We start from the raw sequence: 20524 nt of genomic DNA, 5'->3' as shown, positions 1-20524 counted from the left end.
TAAATGTTTAAATGAAATGAAATGAAATGGGGTTGAACGTCCTACTGTTCTGCTCCTAAACTGGGCTAAAATGTTTAAATAGGGCGAAATATTTAACCTAAAAGAATAGACGGTGGTATGTATTTCAATATCAATTATTTTGGGTAGTTATTTGGGCAGTACGGGGTATATAATGAAAAGTCTGTTAATATTATGTTTGGATATATTTGGCCTCGGGAGATTTATTTAATACAGACATAATTTCGACATTATTTGATTTTTTTACACTATTTGTCTAAAATATTTTGAATGCAATTTCATGTTGTTGTATTTTCAGATGATAATGTTATGGTAGAGTCCATCGTTCTAATTGTTTACTCTATTCCGACAGACAGTCTAGTCTGTTTTACAAGATGTACAACGAAAAGAAAGCAGACATTTAATTTTTGCAACCGACGATAAGCAGTTGGAACTTCTCGGACAAGCCAAGACTTGTTTTTACATTCAAGATTATTTACAAGCCTGGGGACGACATAAAACAAGTTCCATTGGTGTTCATCCTCGTGGTCGACAGATTCAAGATGTTATCTGTATATTTTATAATTTGCTGTAAAATGAAAAAAAATAAGAGGTTGGTTAAACATGTTTAAGGACATTTCATTTAATATATTATTAAATATTTAGAAGGTATTCCTGGCCACCCGTAATTTGTGGTTGGTTTTGTCGCCAGAATATGGCAAGCCCTAAGATCGGTTTTTGATGATACAGTGCTACATGGCTGCGCTTTTACTGAAATCTGGCAGTGTGGAAAAAGGTCCAAGAAAAGGGACTTCAATTATATCCTTTGACTACGAAAGAAATGAAATGAAATGAAATGGGGTTTAACGTCCTAATGTTCTGGTCCGAACTAGGCTAATGAAGGCGGGCATACACCATACAGTGTGCTATGGGGGAAATGTTGCCCGGACAGCGGCACTACGGCCTACTCTGCTGGTTGGACAGTAGTCAGTACCCGTTGTCACATACAACCGGGGAATCGAAACCACGCCAGTTGACTCAATGACAGACCTTATGATACAATGCGCACGCGCTAACCATTCGGCCATCCAACCCCCACACAATGCTCTATATACCTATAAATATAGTTGATAATATGTAGATAATAGGTATACGTACATATGAAATAAAAACTCCCAGTAGGTCTATGTGCATTGTTTGGTTGACAATGCCATAACGTCACGACTGAGTTTGTTTAGTGTCATGGCGATAGATCGTACATGGCATATTTTGTGGACACTGACAGGCAAGATTATTGTAAGTTAACTAGATTATTATTTTAACTCCAACCTGAGATCAATACATCATACCTGGGTCCGTATTCAATGGTTAGCTTAAGTCACTTAACTAATATACGTAACTTCATGTTAAGTTACGGGTAAGTGGTACTCAAAGGCAGTGCTAAGTATACATATTCCCTTTAGTTAAGCTGTTTTTAACTTAAGTGTTTCGTCTTTTAGCGGTATTCAAGTGAGAAAAATCCACTTAATTTTAAGTGAGATTTTAAACGTTACCGGATTGAGATTGAAACAATGACAATGGCGCTGAGCGTAGCCGCGCCTCAAACTTTTATTTTCATTTTCAGCTTTGATGTTGTAGTGTCATAATAGGGTATAAGGTTACTACCACCGAAATGGTCGAGGATATTTTTTTCCGATAATTTTTGTTCTACCACCGAAATGGTAGAGGATATTTTTTTCCAATCATTTTTATTCTTTTCGTTTTGCTTATTCATGTTTTCCACGACAGTTATATAATAAAGTTTAATGCGTCAAATTTGATATTGTGACGACATTCCATTGTAGATTTCGACAAACCATTGTACTACCATTAGTAACAATTCGTAATTTATTTTCTAAAGTTGATTCCCATATACATATTTGAAGTTAGTTGCAAATTGGCAATAGTATTGTTTGCAACATGTTCTTGTCTTCGTTTGTAAATAAATTTACAAATAATATATGATGATGACTGCTGGCCACAGGGTGCCATCAATATTTTACAATTGATTTCTTGTATTTCTTATTGTGTTTTAATTGGTAGTATTTATTCAGGTAGAAAGTAGCGTCACGTGCATCTTTCATACCATCAACGCCGCAAGGCGTGTGGGATTAGAGAGATGGGTTTAACGTCCACGCGATACAAATTAGGTCATTTCGGGACTAACCTATGGTTCAATTTTATATAATTCGCTTGCGCGTAGGGATCTTTAGAAGTTGGACTGTTAGAGAAAATGAAAATCAAATGAAAATGAAATGAAATGGGGTTTAACGTCCTACTGTTCTGCTCCTATACTGAGCTATAATGAAGACGGGCATACATCATACAGTGTGCTATGAGGGAAATTGTGTCTGCGCAGCGGCACAATGGCCTACATGTACCCTTATATCGAATTCCAACCGCCAGGGGATCTTTTACGTGCACGCCAATGTATACACGGGTCCTCGGTTTTCCAACCCATCCCAACAACTAGACAGGAGTCCCTGTCAGGTCCTCCGTCCCGCACCACTGACGAGGGGAAACCATGCCAGAAAATCCCCATATTCATACCTTTTTTGCCAATTTGTTTTATAAACATTATTTTATCTAATTCTAGGATTAGGAAACAGGGAACGCCTATATAATCACCCTCCCCGAGAGGCTTTACGAAAAGATAAATGTACAATCAATTAAACATGCATTATGCAAGAGCTAAATCTGTCTATTGCAGGTCTTTCTTTAGGCCTGAAATGTTATCTAAATTATTAATTAGACACTAATTAACTTATCCAGACCATAATCAACTCTACAAGGCATCGCTAGCCTGCGATCTTAAGTGGATTGTGATCCGGTTTACTGCATAACTTTCCTTCTCGATTAAACGATTAAATGGATAATGAAGACTATGCTGTTTAACGTACTGACTTTAGTAATGATGACCGAGGCTAGGCAGACATTTTATTCGCTTAGTTCTCGGTTCATAGTACATCAATTTGAATGAAATTTTCAGCAAATTGCCTTTACGTTATCTAGTTTTTAATTATTATAGTGAGAACTGCCAACTCGTTATCGAATCTCCCATAATGTATCTTTAATATGTGTCGCCTATTTAGTTGGGGACTGAGCCTAGTACCCACAGTTGTGCCACAGGCCCAGCTCTAGCCTAGTTGTACAACATGGCCCATTGGGAAATGGGGGAGGGCTGTGGGTGGAGGTGGGGGTATGATCTGGCATGGTCATTTCAATGGATATTGTTTGTTCTCTTTTAGGTACCCAGGTGTGCTTGACCATTTAAACATTGTTTAGGCCGGTGCCCAGAATATCTAGTGTGACTTGATTGTGTGACGGGACCTATTTAGGGTTTTTTCAAGGTTCTTTGTAATGGTTATTATTTCTAGCATGGATCATTTTGTATACCCTAAGAGGTACCTGATTATTTAAACCTTGTTGCAAGTCTAAAACCTAGTCTTTCTGTCTAGTAGGGACATTACAATAATCAAGGTCCAAACATAGGGAGGGATTGAGGGGCGGGGGGTCATATGTCCGGGGCGACACTTCTCGGGGGCGGCAAATTATCTCAGTGCTTAGCAGAAATCCCCTTTAATATTCATGGGCTAACCTCACCAACCTTCGCTTCCCCTGAGCCTTTGTAAACCAGTTCATGTTTCAGCAAATAGCGAGGGTAGAATTATGATTTTTCCAAGATATATTATAGGGTTATGGGAAATAAACATAAACAGTTTACATATAAGTTGATTTAATAAATAGTTATTTAGATGAAGTGTTAAAAATATAAAAAAAATTCGCATTTTAAACTTTCTTTCATCATAAAAATCGCATTTTAAACTTTCTTTCGTCATAAAAAAATCCACTGATCGCAGACACTGAACAACAGTTACGGTATGCAAAGGCAGGGGGGGGGGGGGGGCATCGCTGACACTGTTGCCCTGGGACGCCACATTAGCATGTGAGGGCCCTGGCAATACTTTTATAAAGGTAGATATTGTTGTACAATAAAATCGATATTTAACATAAGCGATCAATTTAATACTTGAAACTATCCTAATACAAGGTCAACAAGGTGAAGGGTTCTGTATAGTTATGTTTACATAGTATATTATCGAATGTTAAGCAATCCTCAGTCACCAAAATAAGTGTACTATATATACTGAATTGCTATATATTAAAGTTTAGGGGTGATTTCTTGTCCATTTCTATTCATTAATGAGTATTATTCATTTTGATAGATTTGTTATGTGAGAGAAATATGGTACAAGTGTAAATTAAAGAGATCACGATAGTGTAATGTGTTTATGGTTTTTGTGACAGGTAGATAGATATCACCCCTAACAACATCTATATGTGTAAGATATTTGTTTACGTTTGTTATTGTTCTTTGATATGTTGTGTATATATCTATTGTTACACTATGACATGTAGAGTGGTGATCGTTCTCAACGTATATATCATTATATATTGGGAATATTAATAACGATAGGCTATAGCTCTACCGGAACCACGGTGGATAAGACGGGAGAGAGAGAGAGAGAGAGAGAGAGGGGGGAGGCTATAGCTCTACCGGAACCACGGTGGATAAGTAGGTAGGTAAGACAAGAGAGAGAGAGAGAGAGAGAGAGAGGGAGAGGCTATAGCTCTACCGGAACCACGGTGGATAAGACGGGAGAGAGAGAGAGAGAGGGAGAGAGAGAGAGAGAGAGAGAGAGGGGAGGCTATAGCTCTACCGGAACCACGGTGGATAAGTAGGTAGGTAAGACAAGAGAGAGAGAGAGAGAGAGAGAGAGAGAGAGAGAGAGAGGGGAGGGGGTGTTAACGTCCACTCGACACAAACTAGGTCATTTCGGGACTAACACGGTTCAAGTTTATTTCAATAATTCGAGTCCGCGTAGAGGTAGGTAAGACACTGGCTCGCTAGCCTGGAGGTCACGTGTTCGATCCCTGCATTGACCGAGAGAAAGTTCATCGGGATGTTCAGACGTGGTTCCCCCTTGTCAGTGGTGCAAGACGGAGGGTCTGACAAGGACAGCTGTCTAGTCGTTCGGATAGGACAAAACACCGAGGTCTCGTGTACACATTGACGTGCACGTAAAAGATCCCTTGGCAGTTGGAATTTGATATAAGAGTAGGCCATAGTGCTGCTGTCTGATCAAAATTCCCCTCATAGCACACTGTATGGCGTATGCACGTCTTCATTAGCCCAGTGGGAGCAGAACAGTAGGACGTTTACGCACAAGTTCATTTAATTTCATTTCTATAGCTCTAAATTACTTATATTATTACATATAATCTACTGTGTTATGTTATATTGTGTAAGATGTACCCACGTGTATCTATGGCGATCATGTTTGATCTATTTCCATCACTTTTACATCCCATCACTGTTACATTGAAGGATTAGGGTTAGGGTTAGGCTCAGGTATTTAAGATTAAAACCTATAAATTCAGGAAAGCAATCACTGGGTATATTTCACACTACGTTTCAACAAGTTCCTTTTGTCGTTCTCAAGTAAGTAATGACAGTATAATAGCAAGAGAAATCAAATTATCTACAACAAGGTAACAAAAACAATAACTCATATGAAACCATCAAAGGGCTAATAAAAAGTACAATAATAACATTACACCTTGTGGTATATAATTTAATTTCTTGTCATTACTCACTTGAGAACAACAAGAGGAACTTGTTGAAACGTAGTGTGAAATAAACCCAGTGATTGTTTTCCATATAAATTTGTGTTTAATATCATATGTTCAGTTACTAAATGCCATATAAAGATTTTATAAATTCAGGGTAAGGGGTTTAAGATTAAAACCAATGAGTAAGACAAAATCTTCAACAACAATGAAATATTGAGACACAAAAATGGGAGTCACACCAAACATGAATGGCGTATCTTTTTATCTTCTAGGGTATGTAAAGAGGGTATCAGAACAACAATGGCGGGGGGCATGGAAGAGCGAGCATACAAAGTGTTAACAGGGACGTTTTCTGCGGCAGAGAAGCCAAAGATTCCTGCTGAAATTGTTCGTGTATATCTGGCTTCAAATGGCACAGGTAAAATTATTAATTGGTTCAAATTGAGTCTAAGTAGAAATTGATGTAGGTATATGCAGGCCCCCCAATAATTTGGCCGCAAGTACTCTTTTCTCCAGGTTATGGCGGCCCTGGACCCACGCCTATAAGGACCTAGGATGAAAGCCCCCCCCCCCCCAATCATGAATTGCTTCCGCCGGCCCTGTATATGTACAAAATAATATTACTGATTCAGTACAGCAATAACTAACATTAACATTCTGCACACAGAGGTCCAACTACTTCATTCCACGAGAATAGATCTCTGTCTTAAATGGCCGCCATATCTAAAAATTAGCATACTTTTTTTTGTAATTAGGTTCTACTCCGTTTCACATCTGTCATACACGCAAAGACTAAATAAACTTTTTCAATTGTATTAAATCCTTAACAAAATTCTCGAAGTTTACTTTGTGTTTTCGACTAAAATCGTCGATCTAGGATTTAAAATGTCGGTCAATTAGCTTAGTGTCTGTTCTCAAGCGGAGCTAACTGTAGACAGACAGCCTAAGTTTAGTATGTAACATTGGTTGTGGTACCGGATATTACGGGACAGCGTGAATGATTACCATAAAACAGAATCTTGTTGTATAGAGGGCGAGACAAAAACCAAGGTCCCGTGTATACATTGGCGTGCCACCAAAAAAAAACCCCATAAAAACTCTGCGCAATCCGCAAACACATCCTCCTTACTATTCCAGGCTTAAACGTAGTCCAATACATAGCCTTATTTGTGTGGTTTTGGAACCGAAATCCAACGAAGTATAACTAAATAGACACAACTTATCAACCACATGTTATTGTTAAGTTCAATACCCGCAGATGAAACAAAACAAAATAGAACAAGCAGTGTTAATCTTTTATTAGCGGCCTCAACAATCGCCGATCAATGAAATAAAACAAAAGACAACTATCAGCCTTGTATAAAAGAACAAAAAAACGAGTCTATTTTGAGTCCGAAATGACAAAGGAAATAAATGTGCTACCTGCCTATTTTAGGGACCTTTTAAATCAATTTAAGTTTAGTAAAAATTTAGATAAATTGAGATATTATTCTATTGTGTGTACACGGTCTGTTATGTGTCTAACAAGAGCTCTTTTACCACTAAAAATATATTTTATTTAGTCCTTACAATAGTTATAGCAGCCATGGAACGAATGTTGTCGTTTGACATAAACATATCCTACAACACAATGTGGAAGTAATTAGTAAAGGTTGATTCATAAACGACAAAATATTAACAATATTGTTTTATAAAACTGAATATAAATCACTTTAAATACATTCATATTACATTAATATGTGCTTTTAGAACCACTATCGTCCATTGCAAGGTTCCAAAAAATGGGACAAGGACAGCTGTCTAGTCCTTCGGATGAGACGAAAAACCGAGGTCCCGTGTATATATTGGAATGCACGTAAAAGATCCCCTGGCAGTTGGAATTCGATATAAGAGTAGGCGATAGTGCCGCTGGCGGTGAAAATTTCCCGTATAGTACACTTTATGGCGTATGCCCGTCTTCATTAGCCCAGTATGGGAGCAGAACAGTAGGACGTTAAACCCCATTTCATTTCATTTCCAAAAAATAGAGTCATACGCCCTTTAAGGACCATGAATTAAGAACACTGAATAAAGAGCTGTTTGGTCTTCCACACTTTTAATACCAAACTGAATGATTTGATAGGTAAATCTTCATCTTCGCACCCGATTAGATTCTGTTACATACTTCGAGAAGGTATTTATTGAGTAATAAAACCTTCTAGTAGTTTATCGAGGGCTGGCCTTCCTTACCGCACGGTACAAATATTATCACCACTAGAAGCAACAAATTCCAGAACAAGCCAGAACTCATACCAAAATGGCCGCTTTATACAAATGAGTATTTAGGGGAATACTAACCCGAACCCTAACCCTAACCCTTTTAAGAGAAGTAAAAACTAAATTAGACCCAAGTTCAGTCTTTTAAAAAGGGTTAGGGTTCGGGTTAGTTATCCCCCAAATTATCATTTATATAAAGCGGCCATTTTGGACTCCGGAAGCACCTGAACCTCGATAAACTACTAGAAGGTTTTATTTGTACCGTGCGGTAAGGACGGCCAGCCCTCGATAAACTACTAGAAGGTTTTATTACCCAACAAATACCTTCTCGAAGTATGTAATAAAATCTAATCGGGTGATCTTCGTCGAGCAACCTTGAAAATCTTTCTCAAACTGTTAAAATTGGTGACTCAACTAAAACGGATTTAAGAATCAGTTAAAAATCTCTACTCAGCTGCTCCAACAAGATCTTAATGAATTTTAAAGGGCCAATCCCGATAATATTTTTGAGAATAAAACTGGTTGATTTTGTGTTAAAATCCCCTAAATCATCTACCTTAGGGCCGAGCAACTAACTCAATATATTTGATACGTTTTTAAACAACTTAAATCCGTCAGTCTTAATCTGGAAGTGTGGACCGGTGCCCCAAGCTGTATTATGCGGTGTCTGGATAAAACCAGACTTTTATTTTATAAAAATAAAGTGTAGGTGAAATTTACCTTTCGTTATCAAGTACAGCACATGGGTCATTCACTGTATAAACCTCTAAAGGAACGGGAATCGATTATCAGGTCTCCCAACGAAAGAATTGAATCAAAATCTTAAAAGGGTTACGTGTCCGGATCAGCAGTTTTGACGTTCACGTCCAAACGACTCAATATTTTCAGCTGGAATTTTGAGAGAAGGTAAATACACCACTCCTCTATATTTTGGCGCTTAAATTGCATACGTAATCCGACTTTTATTTTTGAGACTCTCTTGAAATCGGGATAGTCCCTTTAATACCAAACTGAATGATTTCATAGGTAAATCTTCATCTTCCTCGTGAAACCTTGAAAATCTCTTTCTCAAACTGTTAAAATTGGTGACTCAACTAAAACTGATTTAAGAATCAGTTAAAAATCATGGAGTTTACAAGATCTTAATGAATTTTGACGCCGTATATAAACCATGCAGGGACTTGCTCTCTACTGATAAAAATGTACAACCTTGTCCTACAGTAAAACTTTTAAAAATATAATCTTAAAACTGGGGCCTGTTTCACGAAATTTTAATTAAGATAAAATCCAAATTTTAGTAATTTGATGGGATAATATAAGATTGATTTTAGTGCTTAGCCAATCAAAATGGAAGTATCTACATATACCAAAATTTGGATTTTATCTTTAGTTAAGATTTCGAGAAACAGGGCCCTGAACATTTTAAAAAGAATCTTAAATGTGAACTTTTTTAACTGGTTTTTAAAATGTGATTTGATATTTCAAAACTGGTGTTTTATTTTTAATGTATTTTAGTTGTAAAGTACGCCTTGAAGCAGCTTATTAGCTGGAACAAGCAGCGCTATACAAATTGTTTATTATTATTAAATTGATAATATTTATTATATGTAATATTAAATATGATGTATTTTGTTTACAGATTCAGTAACGGAGAGAACATCTTTTATTCAGAATGTGTACCCTCGACTTAGGGAATATTGTCGTCGACAGTATGGGGTGGAATTTCAGGTAACTTTAATGATGCCTTCCCACTTACAAACTGGGTAATATATTTGGACTAAAACATATATAGTCAAACTAATTTATCTATCAAACCTTTGCTTTAAATCCCCCTCAGAAAATGTTAATAGCAAGAAAACTACCGCATGTCACAAGAATCTATTTTAAAGGGGCATTAGGTAAGATTAGATAAAGGGCAGACAGGTCATGTTATAAATAGATGATTAAAACAAAATATGCTGCAAATTTCAGTCAAATTACTCCATTATGAATCTCTCTTTGACAAGCTCTAACAGACACCCAAATTTTGTTTGGCTTAAATGTCTATGTCACTAAACAGGTGCTCTGTTTTTCAGGGTGCTTGCATCAGTAATAATTTTCTGTTTTGCGCTGTCCCCCCACCCCTCCGTCAATCAACACCCTTGGACGTGTGTATGTTTCCGCTGAGACAGCTTATGTCAGGGTCGTGTGTCTATTAATCGTATGGACCTAGTAGTATAATGACGCTAGTCTAGTTATACATACGTTACATTTTATACGTCTTCTATTAATACAGGTTGTTGATCTAGAATGGGGTTTACCACCATACCAATCTTTAACTGATGATTTTAAACAGCGAGAAATAATCAAATGTCAAACTATGTCTTCCGCTACAACGCTAATAGTAAGTTATACCTTGATACACTGTAGTGAGTTATACCTTGATACACTGTAGTGAGTTACACTGTAATATACTGCAGTACGTTACACTGTAATACTTATATGATTTAACTTACACCGTAATACTAATAAACTATAGTAAATTATATCTAATACAATTTACCCAACATTCCTTCAAATCATTGTTTTGTTTTATTATCTTCACACTTCCAGCGTTTAATAAGCACAGCCACTTTATGTATTAGATATAATAAAATTTTGTGGGGTTGGATGGCCGAATGGTTAGCGCGTGTGTGTTGTATCATAAGGTCTGTCATTGAGTAAACTGGCGTGGTTTCGATTCCCCGGTCGTACGTGACATGGAGTAGGATCGCCTGTCCAACCTCGTGGGTTTTCTCCGGGTCCTCAGGTTTCCTCCCACTGCTAAAGACCCATACGCGCAAGGGAATTATTGAAATAAAATTGAACCATATGTTAGTCTCGAAATGACCTGGATTGTGTCAAGTTGACGTTGACCCCCATTTCTCTCTCTCTCTCTCTCCCTCCCTCTCTCTCTCTCTCTCTCTCTCTCTCTCTCTATCCCTCTCTCTAATACAATTTTGAAGTATTATTATTGTTTGTACAGGTATTTATAGGACAGAAATATGGTAACCGAGTATTACCTACTTCTATACCAGCTGATGAATTTGAGAAGATTAAGTACGCATTGTTACATAATAAAAGACGTGAAACAAGAAGAGCCTTTCTTCTTGATATTTGGTTCATCAAAGATGAGAATAACATCCCCGCTGTGTATATCCCTACAAAGGTTAAACTTGATGATATAAAGAACAGCATTCAGTCTCAGGTAAGAGTTGAGCAAATATTTCATACTTAGTATCGTACAGACCAATCTGATTAACATACAGATCTATATTTCGTTTCGTTTTTTATACTTTCGATGGCCTGCACTACATGAAGATATGATCGGTTGTACTGGAAGGTCGCGTCAAGGGTCATACGAGCGACTTTTGACCCTATGGCGTCAGACATTGATTAATCAATGTTTTTTTTAGTGATGTACCGTTTTATTAGCTTATCCCTCACTTCAACCAAATTGCCGGTAATATAACAACTCTTACAGGTCCTAGTGTAGTAAAGACAAGTAAAACGAAATTTTGGACTATAAAAAACGAAACGAAATAGGATCTTTGTTTTAATCAGATTGTGTACAGAAACACTAGAGGTTGCATTTTTTATCCTATTTTGATCAAATTTAAAATGTATATTTATATCACAAAGATCTCGGATGGGTTAGGTTTTGACACGTACGTTTCTGAATTATTGCCCCCGATTAAACGAAAATCGCGTACATAGCTCGTGAATCTTTAATGTATGTTCCTCACGCAACAATCAAGGACGAGATGTATATTTTTAGATAAAATCGGACGTAACTTTCCGTTAAAATGATACCCATTTATGCAAATAGTGGCAAAGTATGTATACACCAAGGAATCCTATTACTGCCAGAGTTAAGGCCCTTGATCACTTTAAAAAGTTTGTGGAAGCTCTAGAGGCTAAAGTTAATATAAATTGTTTAAGGCCATGAGACAAACAATTACTTAGTCTTAATGGGTTATTTTCATGTGTTGTAAATATTTTCATTACTTACAAAAGAAAAAATAAGTGACAACACTTGTTGACTGAGCGGACGACTTAGCTGTTGTAGGCGTATGTTACGTTGCCTGGCAACCTATCTTTTTGATTTTCTAAAAGAATTTTTATCATTATATGAAAATACAATTAAATTAAACAAAGATAAATTTACAAATCTGATATGACAATAATTGTCTGATTTGTAAAACAAATGTCTGATTTGTAAAACTAATATTGGTTTAAGATACAAATGTTAATTTTGGTGTACAAATGTCGAAATACGACAACAAATGAAGACTATGAATTAAGAGCTTAGAATGAAGAACACTGAATAAAATGCTGTTTTGTCTTCCATGTGCAAGTATTTACTAGTTAGCTAGCCTGCAAGTTGCGGGTTCGATCCCGGTATTGGACGAGAAACGTCATCGATATTTTCCTGCGTGGTTTCCCCTTGTCTGTGATGCAGGACGGAGTGTCTAGTCGTGCACGTAAAAAATCCCTTGGCAGTTGGAATTCGATATAAGAGTGGGCCGCAGCACCGCTGTCCCTCATGGCACACTGTAGGGCGTATGCCCGTCTTCATTAGCCCATTCGGAACAGTAGAACGATAAACCCCATTTCATTTCATTTCAGAATAATTTCACAAAAGATTCATACTGCCCGGAAACCATGGAAGAAATAGAAGATGAAATATTACGACAACTAGAAAGGGGCACCAAATTAGTTTATGAAGATGGCTGTTCAAGGAAAGATAACTCACAGTGCTATCGGTTGTCAGATCTTGAGAAAAATCTTCAGATTGGTTTGGACTTTTGTGATAACCTTAATGATAAATGTATCTTGATATTAAGAAAGATCATTGATTTACATAACTATGTTGAAGATAACCAAACCCCAGAATTCATTGAATTACAGTTTGATGAAATTGAAGAAGAGTTGAAACCCAATGAGGAATCTCAAATTCGCCTAGAAATGATGAAGTCCAAAGTGATGGGTTTAATCGGAAAAGACAACACCCTTTCGTATAACGTTTTATGGCGTTACAACGATGTTATTAACGCTGAGCTTCACACTGAATACTTAAACACTCTATGTGATGAACTGTATGGAAGATTAAAAGTTCAGATAGACACCTTGTTACCACCAGCAACAAAGAGTTTTCTACCGACAGACGAACTAGCAGTAGAAGTATCCAAACACTGGACTCGCTGTTTTGATGTAGCTGGTCGATTTTATGGTGGAGAAGATGTTCTCAACAAAGTTTATGATTACCTTAGAACAGATTCTAGTTGTCTTTTTATACTACATGGCCCGTCTGGTTCAGGCAAAACAAAATTCTTATCCAAGATTGCCACGGATGTAAGTTTTACCTAGTCTATTCTTCTATGTGAGTTATTTTCGGTTGTCAATTTTAAAGGTCACCCTATCCGTCGGCCCGTGAACAATTGTGAACGAGATAGTGACTACAGTCCTTTACGGATTCTGTTCAAATGTGGTGTTAAGCATTGTGGGCTTGAGATGACAAACCCTGTCGATATTTAGTTTTCAGTTCCAGAGTTATTCTTCCCTTTCCGAAAACCTTGTGAACGCGATTGAGGACAAGGATTTGTGTAAAAATAGGGTGAGAAGCACTAGGGTCATTATAGGACCACGACCATCTATCACCCCACCCCTTGACTAAAACCTTTTAGAGAAGCATTGTGGTCATGAAAGAACGAACCCTATCGATATTCAGCGTTTCGGGACCTTGCGTTCAAGAATTACCATTTTTGCCAAAATTCGTGTGTTCGCGATAGAGACTAATGTTTGCTTTTAATTTGGTCATGAACAGTTAAACCATTTTAATGTCCAGCGTTCCATGACTTTCCTTTTCAGAGTTATTCCCTCTGATTGATTTTTCCAATGTGTAAAGCATATTGTTGTCATGGGAAGACGAACCAACCCTATCCATTTTCAGCATTCGGGTTTTCGTCCAATCCTAATGAATAGACAGCCGCAGTGCTTGCCAGGCCCTCCATCCTGCACCACTGACAAAGGGAAAATCCTGATGAACTGTCTCGGCCAATGCAGGGATCGAACATACGACCTCCAGGCTAGCGAGCCAGCGTCTTACCTATTTAGCCACCGTGGCCCCCTAATGTACTATAGCTGCAGGTATAACGTGGTAATAATAATACAGGCATGCCTTCCAAAAGTCGATTATTTGCAATATCATTATTTATGTCAAAACTTATCTACATTGAATCATATATAAGACAAATTTGAATATTATATATTTTGAATATTATATATTTTGAATATTATATATTTTGAATATTATATATTTTCAGACATATGGTCTCCTGGGAGGTAACACAATTACTATTATTCGTTTTATTGGCTATACCGTTGTCAGTTCTACCGCACGCCAGTTACTATACGGGATATGTTGTCAAATATATGTTGCCCTTGGATTAGACACCGGTACCATACCAGTAGATCTTAACCATTTACAGCGGTTCATGCATCATTTACTAAATAATATACCACAACAATATACCTTGGTTATTTACCTGGATTCTATTGACCAGTTACATTCAGAGGCTGATGATAGATATGCCTGGATTCCAGATAAACTGCCACTAAACGTAAAGCTCATTGTGTCCTGTTACTCGGAATATAATCCTTTAACTACCAGATTGTTCAAACTAGCTGCAGATGCAGATAATTTTATACAGATGACGGATTTCAAGCCGGACGACTGCGCTGTTCTTCTTTTTCATTTTCTCAATCGAGTTAAGCGAACTATTACAGATAAACAGTTGCTAGCCGTGAAACATGTGTTTGAAAAATGCTCGTCGCCAATATTTGTGAAACTACTAGCGCATGAGTTAAAATCGTTTAAATCCTTTACTGAAGTTGATCAACTAAATTTGCCCACAAACATTGAAGAGGCACTGAAAAGACTTTTAACCAATCTTGAAAATCTGCATGGGCGTGTTTTTGTGGGAAAATGCTTGGGTTATTTAGTGTCATCCAATACCGGACTGAGTGATTCTGAAATGGAAGATATTTTGTCATTAGATGAAGAGGTTTTAGATGATGTATATCGAGATTACCAACCACCAATAAGACGGATATCACCGGCCAAATGGTTGTATTTAAAAGATAATATAGAAGGTTTTTTATATAGTTATGATACGGATGGTGTAACTGTTAATATGGTAAAACACGCCTGTTTCATCGAGCTTATTAAACGAAAATACCTTTATAATATTGATATTATACAGAAACAACATTCGGTTTTAGCTGATTTCTTTCTGGGAAGTTGGTCTGGTATTGCTAAACCTGTTAATTCGTTAACAGCATCAGAGCGATATGTCATAGCTCAACCACTTACATTCGATTATAGTGGTCTCGTTCGCTTTAACAAGAGGAAGTACGATCAGCTGCCGAGACATTTAAATCGAAGCGGTCGTCTGGATGAACTCAATCGACTCATTTTCTTTAATTACCAGTGGCTCTACAACAAAATAAAATCTCTATCATTGGAACATATTATAGAAGACTTTGTCCTGAATCCTAGCCAAGAAGCTTCGCTTGTAAAGGAAGCATTAAAGCAGTCCCAATCAACAATAAAAGATGATATAGACAATTTAGGTCCAGAATTAATCGGTCGTCTACTACCATATTATTGGGATAGCGTGCACATCCGAAGATTAATAGAACAATGTAAAATGGATGGGTGTCGCAACTGTGCCTTCATACCAAACATTCCCTATACGCGTACGGCGGGATCGGCATTAAAATCCACTATTACATGCCCAGTGGTACCAGAATATTTTGCCTTTGTTGATTCGGATAAGTATCTAATATGTAAAGCACGTGAAGATTCTAACGTGTACATATATAATGTATCGACTGGTAAATGTAAGGACAATATCTTTGCTTCTAATGGTGATCTGTATACAACACCTAATGGACAACTACTTATAATAGTTGATCATATTACAGAAGCTGTCATCAAGGTTCATGATACGAAGACCGGGACATTTATAGGCCAAATTATTCCACAATTATATATAGACAATACGGCTGGTGAGAGTTACAGTTTGGGACCTGTTAGTTTATCGAACGATACATTATGTGTCATCGCTATGGGTGCAGACTGCTCCTATTTATGTATTGCTGACCTCGTGGAATGCCAGGTAGTGAAGATGATATGGCTGGATGGGAAGGCGACATTTTGTCACATAAAACCAGATTATCGTCAGGTGTTTTGTAACTGTAGTGATACCTTGCTTGGATATGATTTGATTACTTATTTTCAGACCTGTAATATTCAGTTGGAATTCAATCCAAAGATCATGGTGTTCTCACACGATGCATCATTGGTTTACGTGGGTAGTACCGAGTCAACCACTGTCGTATGCATCAAGCTATCTAATTTCACCGTGGACTTACTGTTTAAACTGAATGTACGACACGAACTAAATAATCATCCTATACAAGACATCTGTGTGGCTAGAGATAATTTGAAAGTGCTTGTAAGGGGTAAATATGACATATTGGTTTATGATGAACATTTGATGACATTATACTCACAGATTAAACGACCAAGCGATATACCGGAGGAATTCAAACTACCAAAAAGTCATTTCCAGGAATTGGTATTCACTGATGCCCAGTTTAGCAGTGATAGTAGCTGCGTCTTGGCAGTTATCTTTAGAGCGGTGTATATATGGCGATTAGAAGGAGAAATGGTAACAACGGTACAAGCACCAGTTGGTATGATAACTTCATTATTGGTAGCCAAACATTCCCAGAAGTTTGTTACACATACAGATGGCTCTGCTGAAATACAGGTATGGAGCATTTCCAATACAACTGTTAACAAAACCAGTACTGAAAAGCTTACAGGAAAAGTGAAGAAAATTGTCGTGGATAAATTCGGCGAAATTGCATACGTTCAATGTGATAACAGTGATGAGATAGGTATTATTAATATGAAATCAGGACTATTGATAGGAATGTTAACCCACACAAGGAACGTGGTGGACTTTATGATCACCCCAACTGGCAAATATTTACTAGTTACAATAAACCCAAGATTAAGCAACTCGGCTGTTAATATATGGGATACCGAGAAACGTAAAGTCATAAAGGAATTTGGAAATGCTGTAGTTAAATGTGTTCCGTGTCATGAAAGGGAACAGTTATATTATATGTGCCAAAATGAGATTTCATATGAAGCTCCGTATTTCTTACATTCTATCAGCTTTGAAAACAGTAAGACACTCCAAATTAAACACTCCGCACCGTTAAAGTATATTTTAGACGATCCGTTCATTACATCCAATGATTGTTTCCTGGTAGTGCTGACTGCTGATGGCTACCAAGAGAAATCTGGACAATATGCAAATTTAGAAATGTGCGTTTTTGATCTTCAATCCAACTTAGCCTTACAGCGGTATACCCCCGATACAATATCTTCACCAACTATTATCCAGACTCTGATTGCTCTACGGCCATATAAAGCTTCAGAAAACACAGTTGCTATAATCTACAAGAGTGGGGAGTCAAAGATTGATGACACTGATAATGATGGTGATGGTTCAGCAACAGGTCTCTGTTTGTTCCACCTGAACAACCAACTCATAACCAAAGTGTTCCATCCTTTACCACATGCTGTTAGTAGAGAGATGGTTGCCAGTTACATCTTTTCCAACGACTTTACCTTCTGTCTGACAGATAAAGGAACATTAGTTCATCTGGAAGCTAGAAAGGAAACCAATTTAAGATTTACAGTACCATGTATTCTGTGTGTAAATGATACGGTTGTTGTCTATTGTAATGATTCGATATTATACGCTATCAGACTAACAGATAAAACACGGCTGGGAAAATGTAAAGTTCATTCTACCATATGTTATCTGAAACAATGTCCAGATGATAGTGTGATATTGGTAGGGTGTACAGATGGTGCGGTATTATCATATACATTAAGTAATGAAGGTATAGGGGATACAGGTATAAGCTGGGGCAATGATAAAGAAGAGAGCGGAAGGAAATCTATCACCTGGGATAAACTTCATTCAGAGGATGATATCATATGTTCCCGTCCACCAACAGTTACTTGCCATGGTCCACAAGACAAAACGAATCTCGACCAAATAAAACCCCTGCCCCAAATGCTCAGACCTGTTTCAGCATGTTCAACACACTCAGTTATCAATTCTAAAACATGCGTGTTAATGTAAGATAACCAATATGGACTAGTTATCCATGGATGTATTTATAGTTTTAATGTGAGATAACAAGTATCGATTAGTTATCCATCGATGTATTTATACTTTTAATGGAGATAACAAGTATCAACTAGTCATTGATGGATAGTTTTATAGTTTTAATGTGAGATAACAAGTATCGACTAGGTATCCATGGATAGTTTTATAGTTTTAATGTAAGATAATCAATATCGACTAGGTATCAATGGATGTATTTATAGTGTTAATGTGAGATAACAAGTATCAACTAGTTATTGATGGATAGTTTTATAGTTTTAATGTGAGATAACAAGTATCGACTAGTTATCCATCGATGTAGTTATAGTTTTATAATATAATATATTATATCATGTAGGCCTATGGAATTTGGCCTGTATTCCCTTTGTAGACAGATCCAGCTTTATGGCGAATTTGTCTTTTAGCTTAATTTTGAAAAGTGCGTTCAAATTAAACTTCTTGTTATAGTACCGCGTCGGTCCATTATCAGATAACACAATTTGTGTACAGAGACATACCAATCTGTTACCTTTTGAAAATTAGGACTAATTGTTTTAGGAATCGTTATTTTCTAATAAATATGCTTGTAGATCTCATAATAATTTTGTATATTCCATTTAAAACGCAAGAAGTTGGAGATTCCAAGTGAATCCTAGGTATAGCAATTAGAATTTATATTATAGTTCAGAGGATAGAACTTTTGAGATAAACATTTTCTGGAAATCTTTGTGATAAACATTCTCTGAACTATTGAGATAAACACTTTCTGGAACTTTTGAGATAAACATTCATTATATGGAACTTTTGAGATAAACACTCATTCTATGGAACTTTTTAGATAAACTCTTTCTGGAACTTTTGAGATAAACATTCTCTGGAACTTTTGAGATAAACTATTATTGACATTCCTGTCTTGTCATGTTTCTTATTAAGTGATATTCGTGCTCGTAGAAGTTTTTATTGTTGTATTTATTTAGGTATTCCTTAAAATCCCAACAAGATATTTTACTTTAATGAAATGCAAAGGTTGTGATATGTCGAATTGGCTATAACTTTTCGGGCAAATACTCTTACACTGCGCCTGCACGTACTTACACGCCGCTAGAGACTCGAGACGGACGGCTTTTCTCAAAGACAGTGACACACGCAGATTAAAGCAAGCTACCAATCGAAAGGGAGCGATGCAATGTAGTAGTAGCTTTCGATCTATATTAATTTACAATCAGTTTAATTCTGTGACAGTTACACACTGAAATAAAAGCCAAATTACATAATCAAACGTGCTCTTACAATCATCTTAGGAAAAAGCCTTCTTCAAACACTATAGTTGGGTACGAGACCTAAAAACTGTGACCAATTTGCGGGGAAGTTGTTTTGACGGTGGTTTCTATATGAAAAAAACCTTCTGAAGCGAATAAGCTTGGGTGCCTCTCTCTCTAAAATGCTGGCGGAATCCACTAGAGGGCCAAATTCAAAATGGCGGCCAGATTTGGCGGGAAAATATAAAATTGTTTAATATAAGCTTGTGAGGTGTCTATTCGTATGTTTTAAGGGTCTCTGAATCGAAATATAATTAAAAATCCATGACATTTCAGGTCTGGATTAAATCGTATTGTTTTTTTTAGCCCACTATTTTACCTACTACCTCTTAAAGAGGGAATCACGTGGCTAAGCGGGTAAGACACTAGCTCGCTAGCCTGGAGGTCGGGTGTTCGATCCCTGCATTGGCCGAGAAAGTTCATCCAGATTTTCCGGCGTGGTTCTCCCTTGTCAGTGATGCAGGACGGAGGGGCTGACAAGGAAAGCTGTCTAGTCGTTCGGATGGGACGAAAAACCGAGGTCCCGTGTACACATTGGCGTGGACGTAAAATTTCCCTCATAGCACACTGTATGGCGTAGGCCCGTCTTCATTAGCCCAGCATAGGAGCAGAACAGTAGGACGTTAAACTCCATTTCATTTCATTTCATTTCACCTCTTAAACATACATTATGTAAGATTTGGATAAAGAGCTGACCATTCTTGTTATAATGGCCCAAAAATAGATAATGAAAATTTCATTCAAATTACTTCATTCTGAGCCAAGTTATCATTGTTTGTAGTTTTGACAAGATGTGTGCATTGTGGTAACCAGAACACTGGTATATTCGAGACTTAGCCTCGCTTTCCATTTTTTAAATTAAATTTTTAAATGGCGAACCGTTCTAATCTAGTTAAAATCTCGAGTATCCGATGCCATCGAGGGTTGATCATGGTCTGGATAAGTTAATTAATGTCTAATTAATAATTTATATAACATTTCAGGCCTAAAGAAAGACCAGCA

At 37.1% G+C, this 20524-nt stretch overlaps 1 protein-coding gene across 2 annotated transcripts; it reads left to right on the top strand.

Moving 5' to 3' along the window:
* The first annotated feature begins 1185 nt into the window (after positions 1 to 1185).
* Positions 1186 to 19110, top strand: LOC126827695 (NACHT and WD repeat domain-containing protein 2). 2 transcript variants are annotated; one of them, XM_050557155.2, is made up of 7 exons: positions 1186 to 1293; positions 5943 to 6088; positions 9566 to 9654; positions 10202 to 10309; positions 10931 to 11152; positions 12574 to 13299; positions 14271 to 19110. In XM_050557155.2, exons 2-7 carry the CDS (start codon positions 5971 to 5973, stop codon positions 18177 to 18179), a joined length of 5172 nt encoding a protein of 1723 aa, XP_050413112.1. In that variant the 5' UTR covers positions 1186 to 1293; positions 5943 to 5970; the 3' UTR covers positions 18180 to 19110. The 2 variants fall into 2 exon arrangements, with proteins under 2 accessions (XP_050413112.1, XP_050413119.1); XM_050557162.2 differs by lacking the exon at positions 1186 to 1293 and adding an exon at positions 4733 to 4779.
* The last annotated feature ends 1414 nt before the right edge of the window (positions 19111 to 20524 follow it).

The sequence above is a fragment of the Patella vulgata genome, chromosome 1 (assembly GCF_932274485.2).
Source record: "Patella vulgata chromosome 1, xgPatVulg1.2, whole genome shotgun sequence".
Lineage (NCBI taxonomy): Eukaryota > Metazoa > Mollusca > Gastropoda > Patellidae > Patella > Patella vulgata.
Note: the sequence above shows the minus strand (reverse complement) of the source record. Positions and strands in the feature narration are given on the sequence as shown.

Coding starts and splice junctions, on each gene's coding strand:
- LOC126827695 (XM_050557155.2), top strand. CDS start 5,971: ATGGCGGGGGGCATGGAAGAGCGAGCATACAAAGTGTTAACAGGGACG. Junction 9,655..10,201: donor AGTATGGGGTGGAATTTCAG/GTAACTTTAATG, acceptor CTATTAATACAG/GTTGTTGATCTAGAATGGGG. Junction 10,310..10,930: donor CTTCCGCTACAACGCTAATA/GTAAGTTATACC, acceptor TTGTTTGTACAG/GTATTTATAGGACAGAAATA.